Source organism: Stigmatopora nigra, chromosome 7, assembly GCF_051989575.1.
Source record: "Stigmatopora nigra isolate UIUO_SnigA chromosome 7, RoL_Snig_1.1, whole genome shotgun sequence".
NCBI lineage: Eukaryota > Metazoa > Chordata > Actinopteri > Syngnathiformes > Syngnathidae > Stigmatopora > Stigmatopora nigra.
In genome coordinates, this window is record NC_135514.1 from 12,780,691 (window position 1) to 12,801,608 (window position 20,918).

Here is a 20,918-nt window from a genome sequence, read left to right on the forward strand (position 1 = left end):
TTTTTGTAAATGTATACTATATGTACATGTTCAAATTCCGTGCATGTATTTTATTGTGAAGGTCACAAATTTAACAGCTGACATGTGAACAACTGAGGTTTTTTTCGTCTTGTATAAATTGTCATTTTGAACATAATGGGTTACAAATTTTTTTTGAATGTGGTAACTTAGTATAATTTATTTTGAGTCAAAACCACAAAACCCATTCCAGGATGTTGAAACCAACCCTGTTGTCATTTCTGATGACAAAAACTACAATAAAAGAGTGAAATAGCCCACCCAAAATACTACATTTGAGCAATATCAGAAGTTTATAACAATGGAAAATAAGTTCGGGAGCTAGCTAGCTAGCTGTTAACTACATTCAGTACTGGTACTCAAACAAACAGTTGTGGTACTTTTAAACAAGTAGAAATTACAAACCTGCAATATTGCGCTGTTGTGATGAAACGTGGCGCTCGTTTAAAAAATGAAATGAATGACTGAAAAGTTTTATTTTTTATTTGTTTTAGCGAGTTTCAACTCCAAACGTTACGTCACTTCCGGGACTAGCGCCCATCCCTTTGGAAGAAGAAAAAAAACGACGGCGAGGGAAAAGAACGAAGGGGAAAAAAGACGCTCAAAAGTCCAGAAGGGAGAAAAATATCCAGATGTAAAAGAAAATCGGACATTCGGACGAGAGAGGGTGAAGCAAACTGCACGATAATACCATTTAAAAAGTAAGTAGTTTGGTCCTATAAAAAAAGTTCACGTGTTTTTCTTCGGGAGCGCGACTAGCATGTTGATAGAAACTTGGGGGCTGCTAGCTTAAGTTATAATTTAGTAATTTCGAAAAAAAAAAAAAATTACTTTGTAATTACGAAATATTAATGCACAAATATCCAGTACGAATTTTAATATATAATATGTTATGTTTGTATTTATATTCCATTAACTATTAATAACTTAGTGTATTTTGCTACTTTTTATTTACGAAATTTTAATGCCTAAAATATCCAGTATAAAATTTAATATACATGTTAAGTTAATATCAATATTCCATTAATTATTAATAATTGTGTATTTTTCTAGTGTTAGTCGAACACCAGGTGGAATTATTATAATATTTTTTTTAAAAATTCACCATTAAAAAGGTCCCAATATTATTTTATTCCAAACCTAATATTATTTGGCATAAAGACAACGCAGTATCTTGCAAAAGAGTACAAGTAATCTGCAAAAAAAATAGTGTAAACCTTGTTTTTAAGCACATCCCACCCCTGAGGGCATCCAAAAATATGCAATGGTGGTAAAGTACAAGCCTCAGCATGGCCTTCAGTAGCAAAAAAAAAACAGAAAAAAACGCCCCGTCTTATTGCACAACACTTTTCTTTCTAATCAACGTAGTGTGTGTTTTCCTTCCGTTATCGTCTCCATTCTGCACAGCCCTCACTTTTTTCCCCTCCTCCCCTCCTAAAACCTTTTCTCTAATCATTTTAACAGACATGCCGCTCCATAAATCGAGCCGAGGTTCCCGTTTGGACCCCACCATGATTTCGGCACCCCTTGGCGACTTCCGGCACACCATGCACATCGGCCGGGGTGGTGATGCCTTCGGGGACACCTCGTTTCTTTCTACGCTGGGTCCAAGTCCGCCTAAACCTAATTTGGGGAGCCCGCCGGGGTCGCCGTCTTCGGACTATGCGGATCAAAAACGAGAACCGGTGAATGACGAACCGGATTTCTTCGAGCCTTTACCGTCTTTTGCGTTGGATTTGGATCTGGATTTAGGTCCTTCTATGTTAGGGGATGTACTGGGAGTGATGGACGGTTTGGGACTGGAGTCTAAAAGCGTCATGCCCCCAGTGGAGAGTGTTGTGAACAAGCACAACGAGCTAAACGGAAGTTACCCGGATGAAAACCAGATGAGCGACGGTAGAATACCAGATGGGATCAAACCCAAGGGCCCACGTCCTAAGGTGAGATTCAGCGACAAACGAGAGGAAATTATTCGTCTAGCCTCCGAGGAGGATGACGATGATGATGACGAGGAGGATGAAGAGGAAGGTCAAGAGTTCGAGTTCCAGGAGAAAGACCTGACGACGAGTCCTACCAGAGAGAGGGTCCAAAGGGAGTTAACCCCCCATAAAGTGGCGCCACCTAGCCCGGATTCGTCTCATAGTTCCGACTATGATGGGGTTAGCGCCTTGGACCGGAGGAGGAGGGTCGGCAGTAGCCACTCCGAGAGTGACTCAGAGGAAGAGGAAGGGGGGCGGGGATATACTTTTGAAGACGAGTTTGATGATGAGATTGGACTATAATATGATTGTGGCCAAGTTTTGGATATACTTCTCACTACAAGTTGGCTTTTGAGTTTAATTTCAGGATGAATTCACATTGTTAGAAAAAATGCTAATGCTAATTTAGCATATTTGCTCGCATATAAGTCGCATCCACGTATAAGCCGGACTGTTAAAATCGTTGGATTTTAAATTTTTTTGAGTTTTAAGATGCCCCCGTGAACATTTTTTACGTTTATGGTTTTAATAGGGAGTAAAAATGTTACTTTGAAGGGAAAATATTAAGAAAAATTATCACACGTGGTATTTTAGAGATACTGTATAAATCAATTTCTGGATTACACATTCCTGAAGGGTGTTTCTTGCAGGTAGACAAATTCAAAAAGGAGGTCATGTGAGCAGTACAATTAGAAAGTGCATCCATAGTGGTCGATTTGTCAGGTTTTTTTTTTTAATTCATTCGGACGTCAAAATTAATTTTGTTTAGAGTTTAATCCATTTATCTTTTCCCCATTTTGAAATAAATGACCATCTAATTTATGCGCATATAAGCCCTACCCTCAATTTAGTCATTTTTTTAGCCAAAAATAGTGCGTTTATGCGTGAAAATACAGTACTTAAATCCAGTTGAGTTAAAATGTGAAGTTTTCACTACTACAATTTTACATTTTCCATCAAATTCAAGTGAATTTAACCAAAACCGCCATTTTTTAAACACTAGACTCATCCTGAATTTTAACTCAAAAGTTATTCCCATTTTTTGTGAGTTTTAACTGACATTCAAGGGTGAATGTGATAGTAAAAAAAAAACTTGATTTTATTTTTCTTCCTAAAAGCTGTACAGCACGACGACGACAGTGTTGCTTAGCTGGAAAAAGACATTTTATCTCCAAAGGGTAGCAAATATGCCAAAGACCCCATTTTAATTAAAACAAGCAGCATTTGTTGTTTTTTGAAAGTTGTTGCACTTTTGTACCCCAGAGGCCTTTTTTTAATCTCAATTTTATTCACCTTTTAAAGTGCCTTAAATTAAGCAAGTATTCTAGTTTATGTTGTGGACATCTTTCTATTTTTTTCCATTGCATGTTTACTTGTGTCTTAATGTTTGTCTTTTATTTTGAAAGTGTCCATGTTACATTCCACGTCTTGACAATGTGAGTTTTTAATCGATATATTTGCCAAAAAATGTTCTTTTTAAGTGTGTTTTGCATGTTTTCATACACTACCAAAGCTTTTTTTTCCCTTTTGGGCTGCAGTGCTGGAAAAAGATGGGATATATGCTGAAAAAAATCAAATATGTCTTTTTATTGATGCTGTAATATGGAGACGGACTTGTTTATCCATTAAACTAGCTGGCATTTAATGTCCTGTGGTTTACAGTCAAAACAATAAAACAAAAAAACTGGGATTTTAAACAAGTTCAAGCGTGATTTTGTTGGTTTTGCTTGATTTTTTGGGACAAAGAACGACAAAAACTAAATATTTTAAGCACTTAGAAATGCTCAAGAATGACAAAAACTAAACATTTTGATAGAAAAACTGACTACAATTGATAGAAAAGTAACTTTCTTACCTGTTTTTGTGAAATATTCTTTTTCCGGGTCACTTAGAATCGGTTTGGCTAGCGCTGAAGCTAGCATGACGCTATCAGTCACGGCCAAGCTACACCGAAATCGTCCTGAAAACGTTAAATCCCGACAAAGCGGTGGACACGAGCACACCGGGTATCTGCGGGTGCCAGTGGACCTCCTTGATTTCTGATTGGCCCTGGTGTAAGAAGAGCAGTTGAGGGGGGAGGTCTTTGGTAGCCTCCACCCTGGCGCCCGCGTCACATGACTCCACCGACAAATCCCACTGGCTGAGGACGTCGTCCGCTCCGGAGGCGGCGAATACGCTGGAGTCCGCCGGGTTCCATTCCACTGAAGTGATGGGAGCGCAGTGTTGTTTGAAGTTGGCAACTGGTCGCCCGGACTGAAGAAAATGGGAGAGGATTTAGTCTGGATTTTTTTTTTTAGTTTTGAATTTCAGTTGCCTAAAATCTTAAATTCATTAATATCTATTTCTTTTTGGTCCAGGCAATATATCGAATGGAACTTTTAGTGTGAAATTTTTACTAAATGGGTCATTGGGATCAGATTTGGATTCAATGTGAACAGTAGGATTTGGATTCCATGTGAATAGTAAGATTTGGATTCAATGTAAAGAGTGGGATTTGGATTACATGTGAATAGTAAGAATTGGATTCAATGTAAATGTTAAGATTTGGATTCAATGTGAACAGTAAAATTTGGATTAAATGTAAACAGGAAGATTTGGATTAAATGTAAACAGCAAGATTTTGATTCTATAATATTTAGATTTTTTTATCATAAATGGATTGAAAGAACTGGATCAAAATCCCTGAATATTCAGTTTTTTTACAGATTTAAAACAATGTTTATTTTAACTTGTTTTAAAATATATTTTTAGAATTTACAAAATGATTTTTGAACTAAAAACAGTAAAAAATTATTCAAAAATGACAATTATTGATTTAAAATGGCGAAATCAGGAAATGTAATATACATCTATACTCTCCATTTGAATTTGATTCTAAAACAGAATGTCGGCACTCATCATTTACTTTCCCTGGCCACACAAAATGATGCAGCGGGCCAGATTTGGCCCCCGGGCCGCAACTTTGACACCATAGAGTGAAAACAATTACATTCAGTTCATTTACCTTAAATTGCCTCAGATCCCACACTTTGAGAAGCCCATCATCTCCCCCAGAAAGGAGAAAAGGCTCGGTTTTGTTCCAGCTGATGACGTTGACATCCGACTCGTGAGCTTCGTCGGCCGACAGCATGGAGTTGGGCGGGGCCCGGATATCCCAAACGCGGACGGAATGATCCACTGAGCATGATGCAAAAACCTGAAAGGGAGATGACAAAATGAGTCCAGCGTAGCTTAGCCGTTTTGTGATGGGGGAAAAGTACCGTTGCTTCGGTAGGTGACCACTGCAGGTCCTCAACGGACTTGCTGTGAGAGCTGAATGGCCGTTGGTCGACCTTCCACGAGGCTCCGCCCTCTTGTGGCTCCCACACGTGGATGTTTTTCCTGCAGTCGCCACTGACCAGACGACCTGTCGGGATGTTTGAAAAGTCAAAGGATGTTTGTAAAAAGCTCAGTCAATTACATTTTTGTGAAATTGATATTTTTGGTGTTTATATTTTATTGATTTTATATATATATAAGCATAAAGTCTGGTAATATTTTGTAATTTTGCTAGTACTCAATGAAAGTAGATGACTTATCTTGATATTTTTTGGGGAGTTATTTCATTTTATTTTAAAATACACAATTCTAAAATGAGTAAAAACAAACAGACGATATTGACAATTTTTGCCATTTTTTTTTTAAAGCAAAAAGCTGAAAAAAAATATTTTTTTCATTTAAAAGAGTAAGTTGCACTTGATAAACAATTACTGACAACTTTTCAGTCAATTCATTGATAAATTGATCAAAATATTTGTCGTTTTATTGGACATGGGGGTCCTAAAAATACTTCAATTTTCTCTCAAATTTATTTTTGGTGGAATTATCTTAATAATAGTTGGCCTTCAATAGATATATATATTTTTAGAAATTAGATTTGTTTTGCTAGGTTGGTTGTGAAATGAGTCTCAAAATTTTAACTCTATTCTAAAGTTGCTTTTAATGATCCTGTCTTAAATTCACTGAGCTAATTGATCAACCAATCACGGGCCACCCTGAATTTCAAAAGGCCTCGACTCACCGGGTACTAAAGGCGACCAGTCAATGGCAAAGCCCTCGCTCATGTGACCCGAGAAGCTGAAGAGCGCCGTTGCTTCCTTCTGCCGCTGGATGAAGGTGGCCATGGCCGCCGAACTGTGGACCGCCTCCAGCTGAGACCGCAGATCAAATATTTCGACCTTGGCCTTCTCGGACCAGACGGCGGCAAGAGTCTGCTCTTCGTGTTGGGTCACCTGAGAATTAAAAAAAAAAAAAATTGAATGGCCTTTTGTTATTAAACAGTAAGACGCATTAACGTCAACTCGATTTCATGTGGGTCGGACCATTTTAGATGCAATATTTACATTTTTTTTCAATAAATGGATTAAAAGAACTGGATTATAACCCCTGAATATTATTTTTTATAGATCTAAAACAATGTTTATTTCAGCTTTTTGATAATATATTTTTAGATTTTCCAAAATGATTTCTGAACTAAAAACACAGGAAAAAATTGATTAAAAAATGACAATTATTGATTTGAAAGGGGCAAAATCAGGAAATTTAATATACATCTATACTCTCCATTTTATTTTGATCCTAAAACAGTAAGTCGCTACTCATGATTGACTTTCTCGGACCGCACAAAATGATGTGGCGGGCCAGATTTGGCCCCCGGGCCGCCACTTTGACACCTGTGCAGTACGATAAAAATAAATAATTTTGAAAGAAATAATGTTCTTATCATTTTTGTCAGTTTCTTGCCTCTTTCATGCCAAATTAGAATTTCTAAAAGGTTGAAATGGTCGTTTTTAAAGACCTTGGAACGAATTACGGACTTGACATACAAAGTACTGCTCTACTTACAAAATATCCAAGTTCCAAAAAAACTTCTGGAACCAATTAATTTCCTAAGTAGATGTCAACAAGTTCACATTTTGATAAAGTCAACGTACTCTGACTCTGTTGATGCCTCCATAGTGAGGCAGCATGGCCAATTCCATCTGTGGCTTTTTATTCTCATCATCCTCATCGTCGCTTTCTTCCTCACTGCTTTCCTCCTCATCCTCCTTTTGTGTTCCGTGAAGATTGTGCATGCGCATGACCAGCAATCTGCAAGGAAAGACACATTTTTTGGCAAAAATTTAATATTTTTCTGCTGCTGCGGCAAGACGGATGTGAAGAACAATAAAGTGGAGTCTAAGCCCCGCCCCCTCACATGATTTATTCGAGACAGTTTGTGGAACCGAGCCATCATTAAAATTAGTTATTGTTTCCATCTGGGCTCGCGCCGCTTTTGCTAAAAATCACATGCCGGGAGAAGTCAAATGTTAAACCCGGTCGGGGGAATTGAGTCGTTTAGCCTGAGAATTGACTGATTTGATCACATGGTTATGAGGCAACACTAACCTGTTGGCCATGGCGGAGTCCGTTTGCGTTCCCGCACACAGCAACATGGACAATGGGAATTCTTCCCGGCCGTCTCCGTCGGTGTCCGTCACTACGTCGAAGCTCAAACATGGCGCGCCTGTACATTGAAATATATTATAAGAAAAACTAGACAGATTAACAGGAATAACTTGACAGATTCCGAGCAAATATTTACCTTGAGATACGAGACATTTTTTGAGATACGAGCATACGAGACGCGAAATACATTAATCGGGGAATCAGACTCATGAAGGTTTGCGGGTCTTGATTTCATGTGGGCCGGACTATTTTAGATATAGTGTTTAGATTTTTTAATTTTAATAAATGGATTAAAAGAACTGTATTAAAATCCCTGAATATTCATTTTTAATAGATATAAAACAATGTTTATTTGAGCTTTTATAAATATATTTTTAGATTTTACAAAATTATTTTTGAACTAAAAACAGAAAAATTGATTAAAAAATGACAATTATTTATTCATTTTAGTTATAATATTTAGATTTGTTTTTTTAAATAAATGGATTAAAAGAACTGCATTAAAATCCCTGAATATTCATTTTAATAGATCTAAAACAATGTTTATTTGAGCTTTTTAATAAATATATATTTTTTAGATTTTACAAAATGATTTTTGAACTAAAAACACTGAAAAATTGATTAAAAAATGACAATTATTGATTTAAAAGGGGGACTGTGCTACATTTTGTCATAAATGCCTTTAATTGCTTGTGCTGCTGCTCCAGCTTTGACCCTTAGGGGCAGTAATGAGCACGCAACTTAGAAGACATATCTACGTTTATAAGGATAGAAGAAGTTTCTATGGAACTGTATTGAGAAAGCAAAATAAATGGGGGAAAAAAGTGGCACACGAGTATAAATCCTTTTTCGTTTTTTGTTTTCAGAAACCGACAACAAACATTGTACGTTAATGTTTTTGTAAAATAGAGAATTTGTTAATGTAACATGTAAACTTAAACAGTGTTCTGCAGAACTATAACCTAAAACACATAACGTAAGCTTTTGGTGGCCAAAGTGAACAAAATTAAAGCCAAACTATGAAAAAAAAGTGAAACAGTCTGAAAAAAATATAGTAATCAAATAATTATACGTAACTAACTACAAGTACTTGTATATTTGTAAAGTTATCTGATACCCACATGTATTTATTGGTTATTTATTACTTTAATGACTTAAAAATATAACAATGATATAGATATATGAGCAAAAATTTGCCCCTTTATAGAGAAAGTGCACAATAAAATAGTAAAGCCCATGTGAAGAACAATTTTGCTTCAATTTGCCACCATTCACTCACCTGTTTGGCACTCGTGGTACATGCGGTAGGCAGACTGGTCCATCTCTAAATGCTCTCCCGGCTTAAGTGGCTCAATTCCGGGCACGTAGACATTCTTGTCACCGTCTCCGTCTTCCACCATGTCGACTCCCTCGTCGTCGTCGTCGCTGTCGTTGTGGACTTGGTCCTCCATGCCTTCTTCTTCCTCGGCAAACGTGTTTTCGTCGGAGGCAGACATGTTGGCGAAAAGGAGAGAGGAGGGCTGACTTCCGGTCACATGGTTTTTTGAAACCCCTCCCACTTTCCCTGTCTCCCTCCCCGCCTGATTTACTGGAAGTCAGCTGGTCTGTTCGCGCGCGGACAGCTGGCGCCAACAAAGAGCTTAAATGCTAATATATGTCCCGGAAATGTCGTTAAAGGTTAAATAACACTCGTTTATGCTTGCCAGGAACATTTATTTTAAGGCGAATTCATAATAAGCATTACACCCACGCTCTTGTCTTGTCGAAGAACATGTACTTTTAAGAGAAAGAGTCTTTTTGTTTATTTATTGAGACCATCAATCAAGTCGTAAAACTATTAAGAGTACTGTAATACTAACTTTTTTTTAACGCAAAGAATAGTTCTTAAAGTATGACCATCATTCTTCTTTTGGAAAAATAAATGTAGAAAAACTCAACTAATATACTATTAGTATTATTACTGCATGTTTTTCATTCATTTTCAGGTACTGCTTAGCATCAGGGTTCGCAGAGGGTGCTGGAGCCAACCATCAGCCAATCACAGCTGCATGTTTTTATAAAGTGCAATATTCTTGAACTAATGCTCTCTTTAAATATAAATAAATTTGTGTTGCTATTACATGTAGAGCATGTTCAATAAAGTTTTAAATCATTTTAGTGGGCAAAATATTGATGCCCGTTTAGGCCACGCCCATCAATATGAATTTACTAGACATCACTTGGCTGATATAATTTATCATTACAAAATAAAAAAATACTTTTGGGGATCTAAAAAAAATAAAAAAAATGTTAAAAATCTGTTCTGTAACATAAAATAAACCAAAAATTAAACATTTCTTTAAATATTTTTAAAAGTTTTTTCTGGCTTGTTCAAGACAAAAAAATGTCCATCGCAAACATATTAAACTCATCACTCAAATCCCCACCGCCTATACAAGCATAAACATGATATACTGCAAAACGTCAACGAAAAAATCCATTAAAAAAACCCATACAAATCCTCAATCGTCCCATGGGCCTATAAAAAAAACTGCAAAACCCTCCCCAAAAAAATGTCATCCCTCCGAATTTGGCCTTCCAGAGCTCAAAGTCTACTATGTTGTAATAGTTTGGTTAAAAAAAATAAACAAATGAATAAAAATGGAGCCCCTACTGTGTCCAGGACAACACGGTTGGGTATTGTAAGACTTACAAAACAACGTGTGGGTGTGTACAAGTAGGGGCAAGTAGTACCAGCATTTAAACCACAGCTGCGAGTTTTTTTGTTCACGTGAACATCCCTCCACGCTCGCAAAAAAAAAAAGTCTCACCCGCACATTCTTCTGGATTATTTTTGGCAGTTTTATTTGATTTCTCCCAGAGTTACAAAAAAAGAGCTGCAAAAGTATTTCTGTCTTGGAATGATTTCTTTTTGCATGAAAAGAATTGGACTTTGTGTTCTGCAAACTAGCATAACAAATCATTAACAAGCCTTTTTTTTTAAATTTAGGGATTGAATAAACAAACTGAATGAATCATTGAAACAAGCCACTGGATGAAAAAGTCTAAATACATTCTGTCAGTTTTTTGTTGTTTTTGTTTGTTTTTTGTGTGCAAGTCTTTTTAGAGACTGAACAATGGACAAGGAGTTCAGTAGAGCTTCGAAAAGTCTAATGTTGCAGCCAAAAAGGGGAATTTAAACCTATTTACCCCTAAAATATGACATTTTTTAGAGCGTGCACTCCTTCTGGAAAAGGGGAATTCCATCCTAATTACCCCAAAAACATGACATTTTTTGGAGCGTGCACTTCCCAAAAATAGGGGGAATCCAATCCTATTTGCCCCAAAAACATGACATTTTTTAGAGTGGGCACTCCTCCAGAAAATGGGGGAATTCGACCATATTTACCCCAGAAATATGACATTTTTTAGAGCGTGCACTCTTCCAAAAAAGGGGAATTCAACCATATTTACCCCAAAAATTACATTTTTTAGAACTTGCACTCTTCCCCCAAAAAGAGGAATTCATCCTATTTACCCAAAAACATGACATTTTTTAGAGCGTGCACTCCTCCCGAAAAGGTTGAATTCAACATTATTTACCCCAAAAATATGACATTTTTTAGAGCGTGCACTCTTCCCAAAATAGGGGGAATTCAACCCTATATACCCCAAAATATGACATTTTTTAGAGTGTGCACTCTTCCCGATAGAACCGCTACGACATATAAATCTAAATGGCTTAAATTCACATTTTTTATACAAAAGTAAAAGTCTAAAGATGTCATATTTTACAGAAGTTGTAAACAAACGTGACAGATTCCACATTAGACGCATGCGAAAGCTTATTGTGCATTAGCTAGCATGTCAGCTTGCAGTATCTCTTGTTAGCACGACGAGCTTAGCTAGCTGGAGCTTAGCAGTATTTTCTAAGTACTGTATTTGTACTATGCTTATATGTAGGATGGCTTTAAATCAGTTGGGAGGATAAACATGATCAAAAGCGTTGATTTACATTTACAACCCTAATAATAACATTTCTTGAAAGAAATGGCGTTCAGTTATTTCCCAAGATGCTAACGTTAGCATCTAGCTGAAACATCCTATGTCAAAAAGTTTTTATTTTTTGTATAAATGGGTACTATTGTTCCTTCCTCATTAATCAGTTGAAATAAAAAATAACAAAAACGATTTTTACCTGATGTTAATAATTACTATATATTTTTTTTAATCCAATCAGATTCCAGCATGTTAGCATCCATTTAATATGTTTTAACCCTTTAAAAAGAGTCGTTCTTGCAATTTAATGTGTGTTTCTTGTTATTTATCTATTACAATTTGTCAATAAGAGTGAAAACTTTAACTGACCAAAAATATTTGTAGCAATTTGCATACATTTATTCTCATAAATAGTTCATATATATTGTAGTGTTGTACCGGGATTAGCATCGAAAAGAGGTAAATATGAAAATGTTAGCATCGATAGCATACTCACAAATAGTAGTGCTGATACTTTATGTATTTTTTTAGTTAAAAATCATAAAGGAGGAAAACTTTTGTTCACATTAAGTAGAATTTTGGACGTTTTAGTAACTAGACCAAAAATATTTGCTATTTCTACTAACATTGTGTATTTGCATAGTACCAAAAAACGGTATCAGAACATAGCTAATTAATTTAGAGTGAATGTATTGAATTTTGCTTATTTTCATTGATAAATTATGTTTCGGTATTAAGTTGCATGGTTCATTTCAGCTAAGTAGCAATACATTGATATGCATCAATAGCATATTGATTAGATTAGTCAATCAAATGTAAAATGAATACAAAAACTTCCTCCATTTTGTTAAAAAATAATGCATTTCTTAAAATATCTGAGATTCATAGCAACAAAATTGCCTTGCATTTGCCTTTCTAAGTTTAAAATGTAACAAAAGTGTTAAAATCAGCAAAAAACTTCCTATTAAACCAATCCAAGGCCTTTGAATTGCGTCAAATCCATCCAGATAATGTCATATTGGCAAAAAAATCCTCCAAATAATCCATTTGCATCGTCCTGAAATTGGTGTTTGACACCCTTCCTTCGTCGTTTTCAACTTTGGACTTCCAAAAAACATAAAAAAATTAAAAAATGCAACCTGCGCATGACAACAACACAAATAAAAAGCAAAAACAATCATTCAGTGCCAGGAAATGTCTTGCATTTTTTTTCCTGCATCCCCCAAAAAAGATCCTTTACGGTTCCTATGGCAACAACCACCGGTAGAGTCTGAAAAGCAAGAGGCTCCACGCCAAAGCGGGACGGACTGGGAAGGACGGCGGCGCGGCGTTGCTAATTGGCGCTTGGGTAACGTCTCTCATGTGGGCTAGCTGTAGCTCCTCCATTTTGGCGCTAATGGCTCGGGTGGTCAGGAGACGGACTCTGGACGGACTGTATTCCTTGTCTTTCTTCTGGGACGGGGGCGCTAGGGTGGGTAGCTCGCAGATTTCCATGGAAGGCGAGCAGCCCACCTCTAGCCAGCGGCTGAATAACTCCGATGTGAGCTTGAGGAGCTCCTCGGGTGAGGAGGTGAGCGGGGAAAACTGGGATAGGTCCATTTCCTCTTGTAAACGCTGTGGTAGATCAACATGGGTCCGTGGTTAGAACAGACTTTTTGCATTAAAAAAAAATGTCAAGACACACTACTAGCTTAAAATGTCTTATCTCCTCTCATTTTCTAAATTGCTTTGTTTTCACTATGGTCACGGGGGGTGCTGGAGCCTATCCCAGCTCCACACAGATGGACCGACCTGGACTTGAACCCAGGACCCCAGAGCTGTGAGGCGACACGCTAACGACTTGCGCCACCAGGCCGCCAAGTATTATCATTATCTTTATTTTGTTGTTATTACAATAATAATACTTATTATTGTTATTTTTATCATCATTATCAGTATCATTGTTATCATTATCATTATTGTTATTATAATAATGCTTATTATTGTTATGACAATAATAATTATTATTGTTATTATTATTGTCCTGATTCTGATCCTGATCTGGACCCGGATCCCGATCCGGATCCGGATCCGGATCCTGATCCTGATCCTGATCCTGATCCTGATCCTGATCCTGATCCTGATCCTGATCCTGATCCTGATCCTGATCCTGATCCTGATCCTGATCCTGATCCTGATCCTGATCCTTATCCTTATCCTTATCCTTATCCTTATCATGATATTATTTTCATTATCATTATTATAATTTGATCAATGTTATCATTCAAATGTCTGGAAGCATTAAGCAGCAAAACTGTTAAAATTACAATTTTCTGTGTTAGCAGTGTTCCTGATATAGTATCAAATTGATCCTAATCCCTTAAAATCCAATCAAATCTGGGCCGATTTCGTAAAATCGTCAAAAAACAATACCGTATTGTCACCAAATTGGTGACTTACGTCCAAATTGTCATCTTTTAACTGGAAATCTGATCATCTGATCAATAAAATTAATCAATGACAGCCATAACACATCTTACCTCCGTGTTTTTATTCTTGCTGATGATTATATCCAGTGTCTGCTTTAGGTCGAAGATCAACGATTGATTTAAGTGCTCATCCCAGAGGTTTTTCAAAAGGACATTCCACGACTCTAGAAGGACGATGGCGGCTGGGAACACGCAACACTGCGGGAAAAAAAACAACAACAAGGACGTCTTAGTGTTTGCTATGCCAAAAAAAAGTCCTTGGTTGGTAAATCCGGATTTTCAAAGTGGACTCACCGGATCCGTGTCACACAGCATACTTTTGGTGTAGTAATGCGACACATAGTAATCTTTGGGAAACACGGTCCGCTAAAAAAAAAAAAGAAGGAAGTAGAGATTACTGTAATCACCCGCATATAAGCCGCTTTTGTCAAACTGTAAAAAAAAGATGACTGACTCAAAGGTACGCGCATAAAAACACGAAACTGCAAGTTGACGCCACCGTGACATGGTGATGTCACGACAAAAATGGCGCCGTTGTCATGACAAAAGCCAATATGGCCGATATGGTCATTTAGAAAAACAAAACAATAACATTTAGAAAAGAAAAAAAACAGATATAAGTGTGGAAAAAAAATTGAAGTGTGGAGCGATGTGTTTTACGTACTTTCCTTGAATGCACCACCAAGTGACTGACCAAATTGGAATTGTCCATGTAGATTGTAGACAATACAGTATTTATTTATGTTTTTATTTATTCCTTTATTGATGTATTTGTTTTTATTAATGACTCATTATTATTGTTATTATTATTGTTATCATTATCATTGTTGATATTATAATCATTATTATTATTGTTATTAATAATTATTATTGTCCTTGTAGACAATACAGTATTTATTTATGTTTTTATTTATTTCTTTATTGATGTATTTGTTTTTATTAGTGACTTTCTGTATTTATGTTTTTATTTATGCCTTTATTGATTTATTCTTTTTTATTTATGCCTTTATTTAAGTATTTATGTTTTTATTAATGCCTTTATTGATGTATTTATGTTTTTATTTATGCCTTAATTTATGTATTTGTGTTTTTATTGACATATTTGTTTTTAGTTATGCCTTTATTTGTGTATTTATTTATGCCTTTATTTATGTATTTATTTATGCCTTTATTTATGTATTTATGTTTTTATTTATGCCTATATTGATGTATTTATTTTAACTTTTCCTTTCTCATTTTCACTCTACCCATTAAAAGAGAAGTGAAAAAATGAGAACCAGATGATAACATGAGCTGGTCAATGTTATTTTCACAAGGCTTTGTCATGTGATTACATCACAGATTGCAGATGATCAATTGCTCCACTGGCTCAGGATGACATCTTTTTTTCATATTTTCTCATTTTTATCTACAACTTTAGCCTCTTTGCTTCTTTTTATGAAAACCTGTTGCATACTTTCATTCATCCAAGTCATTTACTGTAACTTGGCCCTCCGCAAAGATAAATATTGGTGTAATTTTTGAGGTTTATTTGCAATTTTCACATTTTGGCTGCCCTTTAATGCACTCAGCACTTTTCTTGATTGGTCACAGACAGGCTGTTCCAACTTCCATTTCCAAAACGACATGAAAACAGGCTTCAAATCTTGAAGAAAAGATCCTTGAAAATCAAGTCCAGGATGACTCAGAGAATGAGTCGTACTTTTGTTTGGGTGCCAGTTCAAATTATTCACAGTCCGTCATGGAAGATCGATATTTTGGAAGGACTTGGACCATTGTTGCATTTGTTTTTCCTAAACCCAATTTGTTTTTTTTAGATGGTTTGCCTGAGTGGAAGTGATTGGCAATGAAATATGGCAAATGGACTTGGACCACTATTGCACAAAATATTTTGTTTTTACTCCCACTTTATCTTCAATTCATATACCCGTTTATTTGAATTAATTTGATCAAAAATTGGCCATAGCATAGCAATATAGTTGATGGATTTAGACCACTATTGCACAAATTCCCTTGTTTTTAATCTCACTTTATTATCTTCAATTCATCTGTCCGTTTGTCTAAAATGTATTTAATCTGAAATTAGCCAAAACATAGCGATATAGTTGAGGGATTTAGAGCACTCTTGCACAAAAAAAGTTTTTTCTATCCTGTTATTTCCTTCAATTTACCTGAATCTTAAGGTAAGTGAATATAATCTATAATATGTCATGGAATATTGATTATTGTGAATGGATATAGACCACTATTGCACAAAAATATTCTGTTTTTAATCCCACTTTGTTTTCTTCAATGCATCTGCTCATTTTTCTAAATTAATTTAAGATGAAATTGGCCATGACATAGCAATATAGTTGATGGATTTAGACCACTATTGCACAAAATGTTTTTTCCTATCCCATTATTTCCTTCAGTTTACCTGAATATTAATCAAAGTGAATATAATTTATAATATGTAGTGAAATATTGATTTAATGTGAATGGATATAGACCACTATTGCGCAAAACTGTTTTTTTCATTGACATAATCAGAATGTGTTCCCTCATTATAACAGCATCCAGGTTAGGATTTACAGAAAATAGTTTTATAAAAGCTTCATTTTAGGCAAAAAGTGAGTTTTCAACATTTATATGATGCTTTGTCTTGGCTGTCACTGTTATTTCTTCCATTTAATTAAACATAAATAGATTTGACCGATTATGGACTGGCATCAACATTGCGCCAAATCAAAAGTTATTGTAATTATTAGCCAAATTACATCATTTGAAGGAATATACCAAGTTATATATATTTATTTGGAAGTATTTTACCCAAACGAAAGACTGTTTTGTACAAAAAGCAAAGGACAAACATGGAGTAGAACTTACAAATCCGGTGGGGTTGGCGTCGATAGCCGTCTTGACGTTCTTCACCACCTCCCGTTCACATCCACCGCATTGGACAGTCAAGAGTGATAGCAAGAGCAAAACTGTCGGAGGAAACAAACAGGAGAGTCGGCATGGAAACTTTCTGTGGTTTGTCACCTTGTTTCACAGGAATTAGCACAACTAGCCAAAGCACTAGCTCGCATGCCCTATTTAGCAAAAAGTACACTTTATGCTAGCTACAAGTTGTATAATAAAGATAATTATTATTTTTAAAAGAGAATAAAACAGCACATGTTATAAAAATATATAAATAATGTTTTCAAACTGAATGAATTAGAAAAAAATAAAACTTTAGTGTTTCATCGATTGTTTTTGTGACCACATAGATTAGCTCTAGGGTTGTAATTGTTGGCAAAACATCTGTTTTAAGGGGGAGGGGCTAAACGATTACATTACGGTCAGGTGTATTAATTATTAATTTCCCTCTGAATAATTACAACCACAGTTTGTGACCTGATCTGACAGTGAATCGATTAAGCTAACTTTTGAATAAAACTGTCCTTTTTTTGGGTTATAATATAATTTTCAGTCACGAGAATATGAATAATATAATTATGTATAATACACATATATATAAATATGAAAAATATAAATGTATGAACAATATAAATACGAAAAATATAATTACGAATAATTTAAATACGAATAATATAAATACAAATAATTTAAATACAAATAATATAAATATTAACAATATAAATACTAATATATTAAATTGAAATACATTTTCAAATTAGATTTCCCCAAACCATTCGAGTTAAACTAAATGACCAACTTTAAAAAAAATTGCACTATTACATTTTAGCACTTTGACTCGTGAAAAAAAAACATACTTTGTATATTTTCCAGCCACAAAAACTACTATTTCAACCCAAAACTAACACATGTCAAATCCAATCATAAACACGCCATCAAAAAACCTACCAAACACGACTTCCCCTCAACACAACAAGTTTAAAGCATCACTTCCTGTCCAAACACGACCCCCCAATCAATCAATCCCCAACCCCACTCACTCACTCACCTGGCAGTGACATCCTTTTTCTATTCCCAAAATGGACACTTCTCCATTTCTCTGGATGACAGCAATCCCTCACACGCCTCCACGCCGGCTCCGGCGCCCGGACGAGACGGGGTCTCCTTTTTTCCCCCTAGCGTCTATCGGCGAAAAGCAAACTTTTTTTCCTGTCTGTCTCTACTCCGGGACCCTCTTCTTCTTCTTCGTCTCCTCCTCCCCCCGTCCTGTTCAACTCCCTTCCACTGACATCCCTATATAGTCTGTCGGTACGATCCGGTCCGATCTCCCCCCCTTCGGCGTGGATCGTCTCACGCCATCCTCCTCCCTTCACTTTGTATTTTTCCCCACTGCAGCCTTGTCAAAGCTTTTGTTTCTCTTCTTTACGCCCCCCCAAACCCACCCTCCCCCGGTTCCCCTGCTGACCTAAAAGCAGCCTAATTTCAATCCCACCCCCCCTTTTTTTAGGAAAGTGGCTTAATGGAACCCGTCCCGTAGCTTTTTAGCCTTCCTCTTCTTTCCACTCCTCTTCCTCAGACAGCTCAAAGTGAAAGTGCTCCGGCTGGTGTGCTCCCTTTAAGTGGCAGCCCCGCCCACCACGCACACGTTTTACCTCATTATTAACCAGACCAGGCCCCTCCCCCTTTGCTCCCCACATTCCCTGAAACCCCCTCCATTCTCCTCCTCCTCTACTTCGACGGATCGTCTGGTTTCCATTTGGATTTAAAACACGCCCCCCCCTCAACCCCCGAACCCCCCCAAACTCCGACACCTACTGAATCTTTTCTATCCCGGAGGGGGCCCGCCCGGTGCGTAATGTCCGCCTGGCCTCGTCATCCTCACATGATCCGGAGGTTCAAATCGGGAATATTTAGCCAAAAAAAACAAAAAAAAACAATTGCGACATGGTCTTTGTTGAGTACTGCATTGTTAGTCATCACAAATCAGACATTTTTTGTGCACAAAATTAGATGATTTAGACCCCTAGAGCCCAGTTTGACCTACGACCTTTCGTCAGTCATCTTGGATACATTTTTTTTCTTTTGTAAGACATTTTGATGTATCCGACTAATCGTGTTGGATTTTAGGTAAAAAAAATGTTTGATTCACTATTGAAGTACTTTTTAATGGTCAAATAGCATCATTTGTTACTGGTTTTGTTTATCAAGAAATAATCATAAATTATATTATAATACTAGGAAATGACAACATGAGGCTTACTAGAGTTTAAAATGGACATTTTCTGACCACTACAGTGACGATTTCCCTCAATAAGACACTTCATGTCTTGAGATAAGAGCTTAAATGTCAAATATAAGTGCACATTAGAGTACAACCATAAGATAGCACCAAAAACATCAAGTTTGGTCGTTTTCCTTGCACAATTAAGGTAGTTTTAGGTCAAAAGGATGGGGGAAATATTTGTTAGCACAAATTCTTGATTAATGTCCTTTCATCCTGTTTTTGAAGCTTATGTGGAAAATGACTATTCTTCATGTTAATACTAATACATGTATTTGTACACAACACAATACTGTTGAGTTCAGCTTTTTTTGAAACACTTTAGGGTCTATTTTTAAATATTTTTTTAGGGTATATTCTATCTTGAAACCAAAATATGAGTATTACAAGTACAGCTTTGGCTTAATGATAGCAAAATAATGCTATTAATGCTAATCAGGGAAAATTTCAAAAGATAATTCAAAGAATTTCATTACATCGATGCTAATAATAGCAATGCTAGCAATGCTAACGAGTGAAGCTAGTTGTAACAATATCCCACAATTGTTAACTCTTGCCTAGTTTTATTTAACTAGCAATATTGTATTTTTTAACTCATAGACAAAGATAACCAGTTAATATTTAATCAATATCCTTTGAGTGCGCTAACATAAAATGCTAACATACGAAATAATCAAGTTCCTTCAAGTTATCATGCCTGAGGCTAGCTAAGAAAGAAAAAAATTCCCAGCCTCATTATTATGCTTTCAAAAGCAAGAAATCTTTCCAAAGAAAGTAACAACAAAAAAAGAAATAAAATATATATGTATACATATATAAAAATCCCCCCTGGAATCGTTATAGCACAACCTTTGAACCCACTTTTTGACAAAATGGTGTGTAAAATCCATCCTTTCTTCCCATTGGATTCACAAATGCATATTTGTAAAGTATAAATATGCAAGTGATTAGTCGAAACAGTACAAAATACGACTTTGCTTTTGTTATGGACCTCGTTAAATAGAAACAGATTCATTTTTTAAGAGTTTTCTCGTTTCCCAGTGTTTACATGCGACATGTAATTTGCACACCCCCACATTTAAATCAACAGCAGAATGTTTTAACTTATTTTTATCGGCAAAATCTGCAAATGTCAGCAAAGTAACACGACTTGTACTATTAAAAAAAACATAAGTTAACGTCCAAGATGTGGCTCATTAAAACGATATGGCCGCTGGGGGTCATTGGATTCCAAATTGTTAACATACAAACAATGTGTTTTCTTCAGGTTTCAAGTAAAACCAGACAAAGCGTCGACTTAAATCACTTTTGATTTGTGGTTTGCCAAAAAGCCGCCCAAAAGGGAGGAAGGAAAAAAAAGAAATGCGTGGGAGCAGCATTCCTCCTTTATTTCATTCCATCGTTCTATCCCTTACTGGCCACAAGAGGGCACCAATTGTGGAATTAAAAAACAACAAAAACGTCATTCAATTTGGACATAAAGTTCAACAGTGTTTGGGAAAACTGCCTCGTAGTTTAAGTTTGAATCTTGACTTGGGTTGTTGGAAAAATTGCCTAAGCTAGCGAGTTGAATTTACTTAACTTCAAGAGCTCAGTTGCTAGCTAGTTGAAGTCAATTAGCTTCACGTACTTGCTAGCTAATTGAATTCACTTAGCTTCACATGCTCACATGCTAGCTAGTTGAATTCACGTACTTACTTGCTAGCTGGTTAAATTCTCTTAGCTTTACGTGCTAGCTGGTTAAACTCTCTTAGCTTCACGTTCTTGCTAGCTAGTTGAATTCACTTAGCTTCACATCCTTAC

At 36.2% G+C, this 20,918-nt stretch overlaps 3 protein-coding genes across 3 annotated transcripts; 1 reads left to right on the forward strand and 2 right to left on the reverse strand.

The window, feature by feature from the left end:
* Positions 1 to 556: 556 nt before the first annotated feature.
* Positions 557 to 2,993, forward strand: cdc42ep5 (CDC42 effector protein (Rho GTPase binding) 5). The gene is made up of 2 exons (XM_077721410.1): positions 557 to 719; positions 1,483 to 2,993. Exon 2 carries the CDS (start codon positions 1,485 to 1,487, stop codon positions 2,298 to 2,300), a length of 816 nt encoding a protein of 271 aa, XP_077577536.1. The 5' UTR covers positions 557 to 719; positions 1,483 to 1,484; the 3' UTR covers positions 2,301 to 2,993.
* Positions 2,994 to 3,563: 570 nt separating this feature from the next.
* On the reverse strand, positions 3,564 to 9,038 carry grwd1 (glutamate-rich WD repeat containing 1). The gene is made up of 7 exons (XM_077721409.1): positions 8,764 to 9,038; positions 7,425 to 7,542; positions 6,971 to 7,127; positions 6,058 to 6,268; positions 5,258 to 5,403; positions 5,002 to 5,193; positions 3,564 to 4,250 (listed from the first exon to the last, which is right to left on the reverse strand). The coding sequence occupies exons 1-7, from the start codon at positions 8,978 to 8,980 to the stop codon at positions 3,942 to 3,944; spliced, it is 1,350 nt and encodes a 449-aa protein (XP_077577535.1). The 5' UTR covers positions 8,981 to 9,038; the 3' UTR covers positions 3,564 to 3,941.
* Positions 9,039 to 10,301: 1,263 nt separating this feature from the next.
* On the reverse strand, positions 10,302 to 18,267 carry LOC144199825 (uncharacterized). Its single transcript, XM_077721700.1, has 5 exons — positions 17,883 to 18,267; positions 16,799 to 16,899; positions 14,225 to 14,296; positions 13,982 to 14,128; positions 10,302 to 13,076 (listed from the first exon to the last, which is right to left on the reverse strand). The coding sequence occupies exons 1-5, from the start codon at positions 17,893 to 17,895 to the stop codon at positions 12,708 to 12,710; spliced, it is 702 nt and encodes a 233-aa protein (XP_077577826.1). The 5' UTR covers positions 17,896 to 18,267; the 3' UTR covers positions 10,302 to 12,707.
* Positions 18,268 to 20,918: the final 2,651 nt, after the last annotated feature.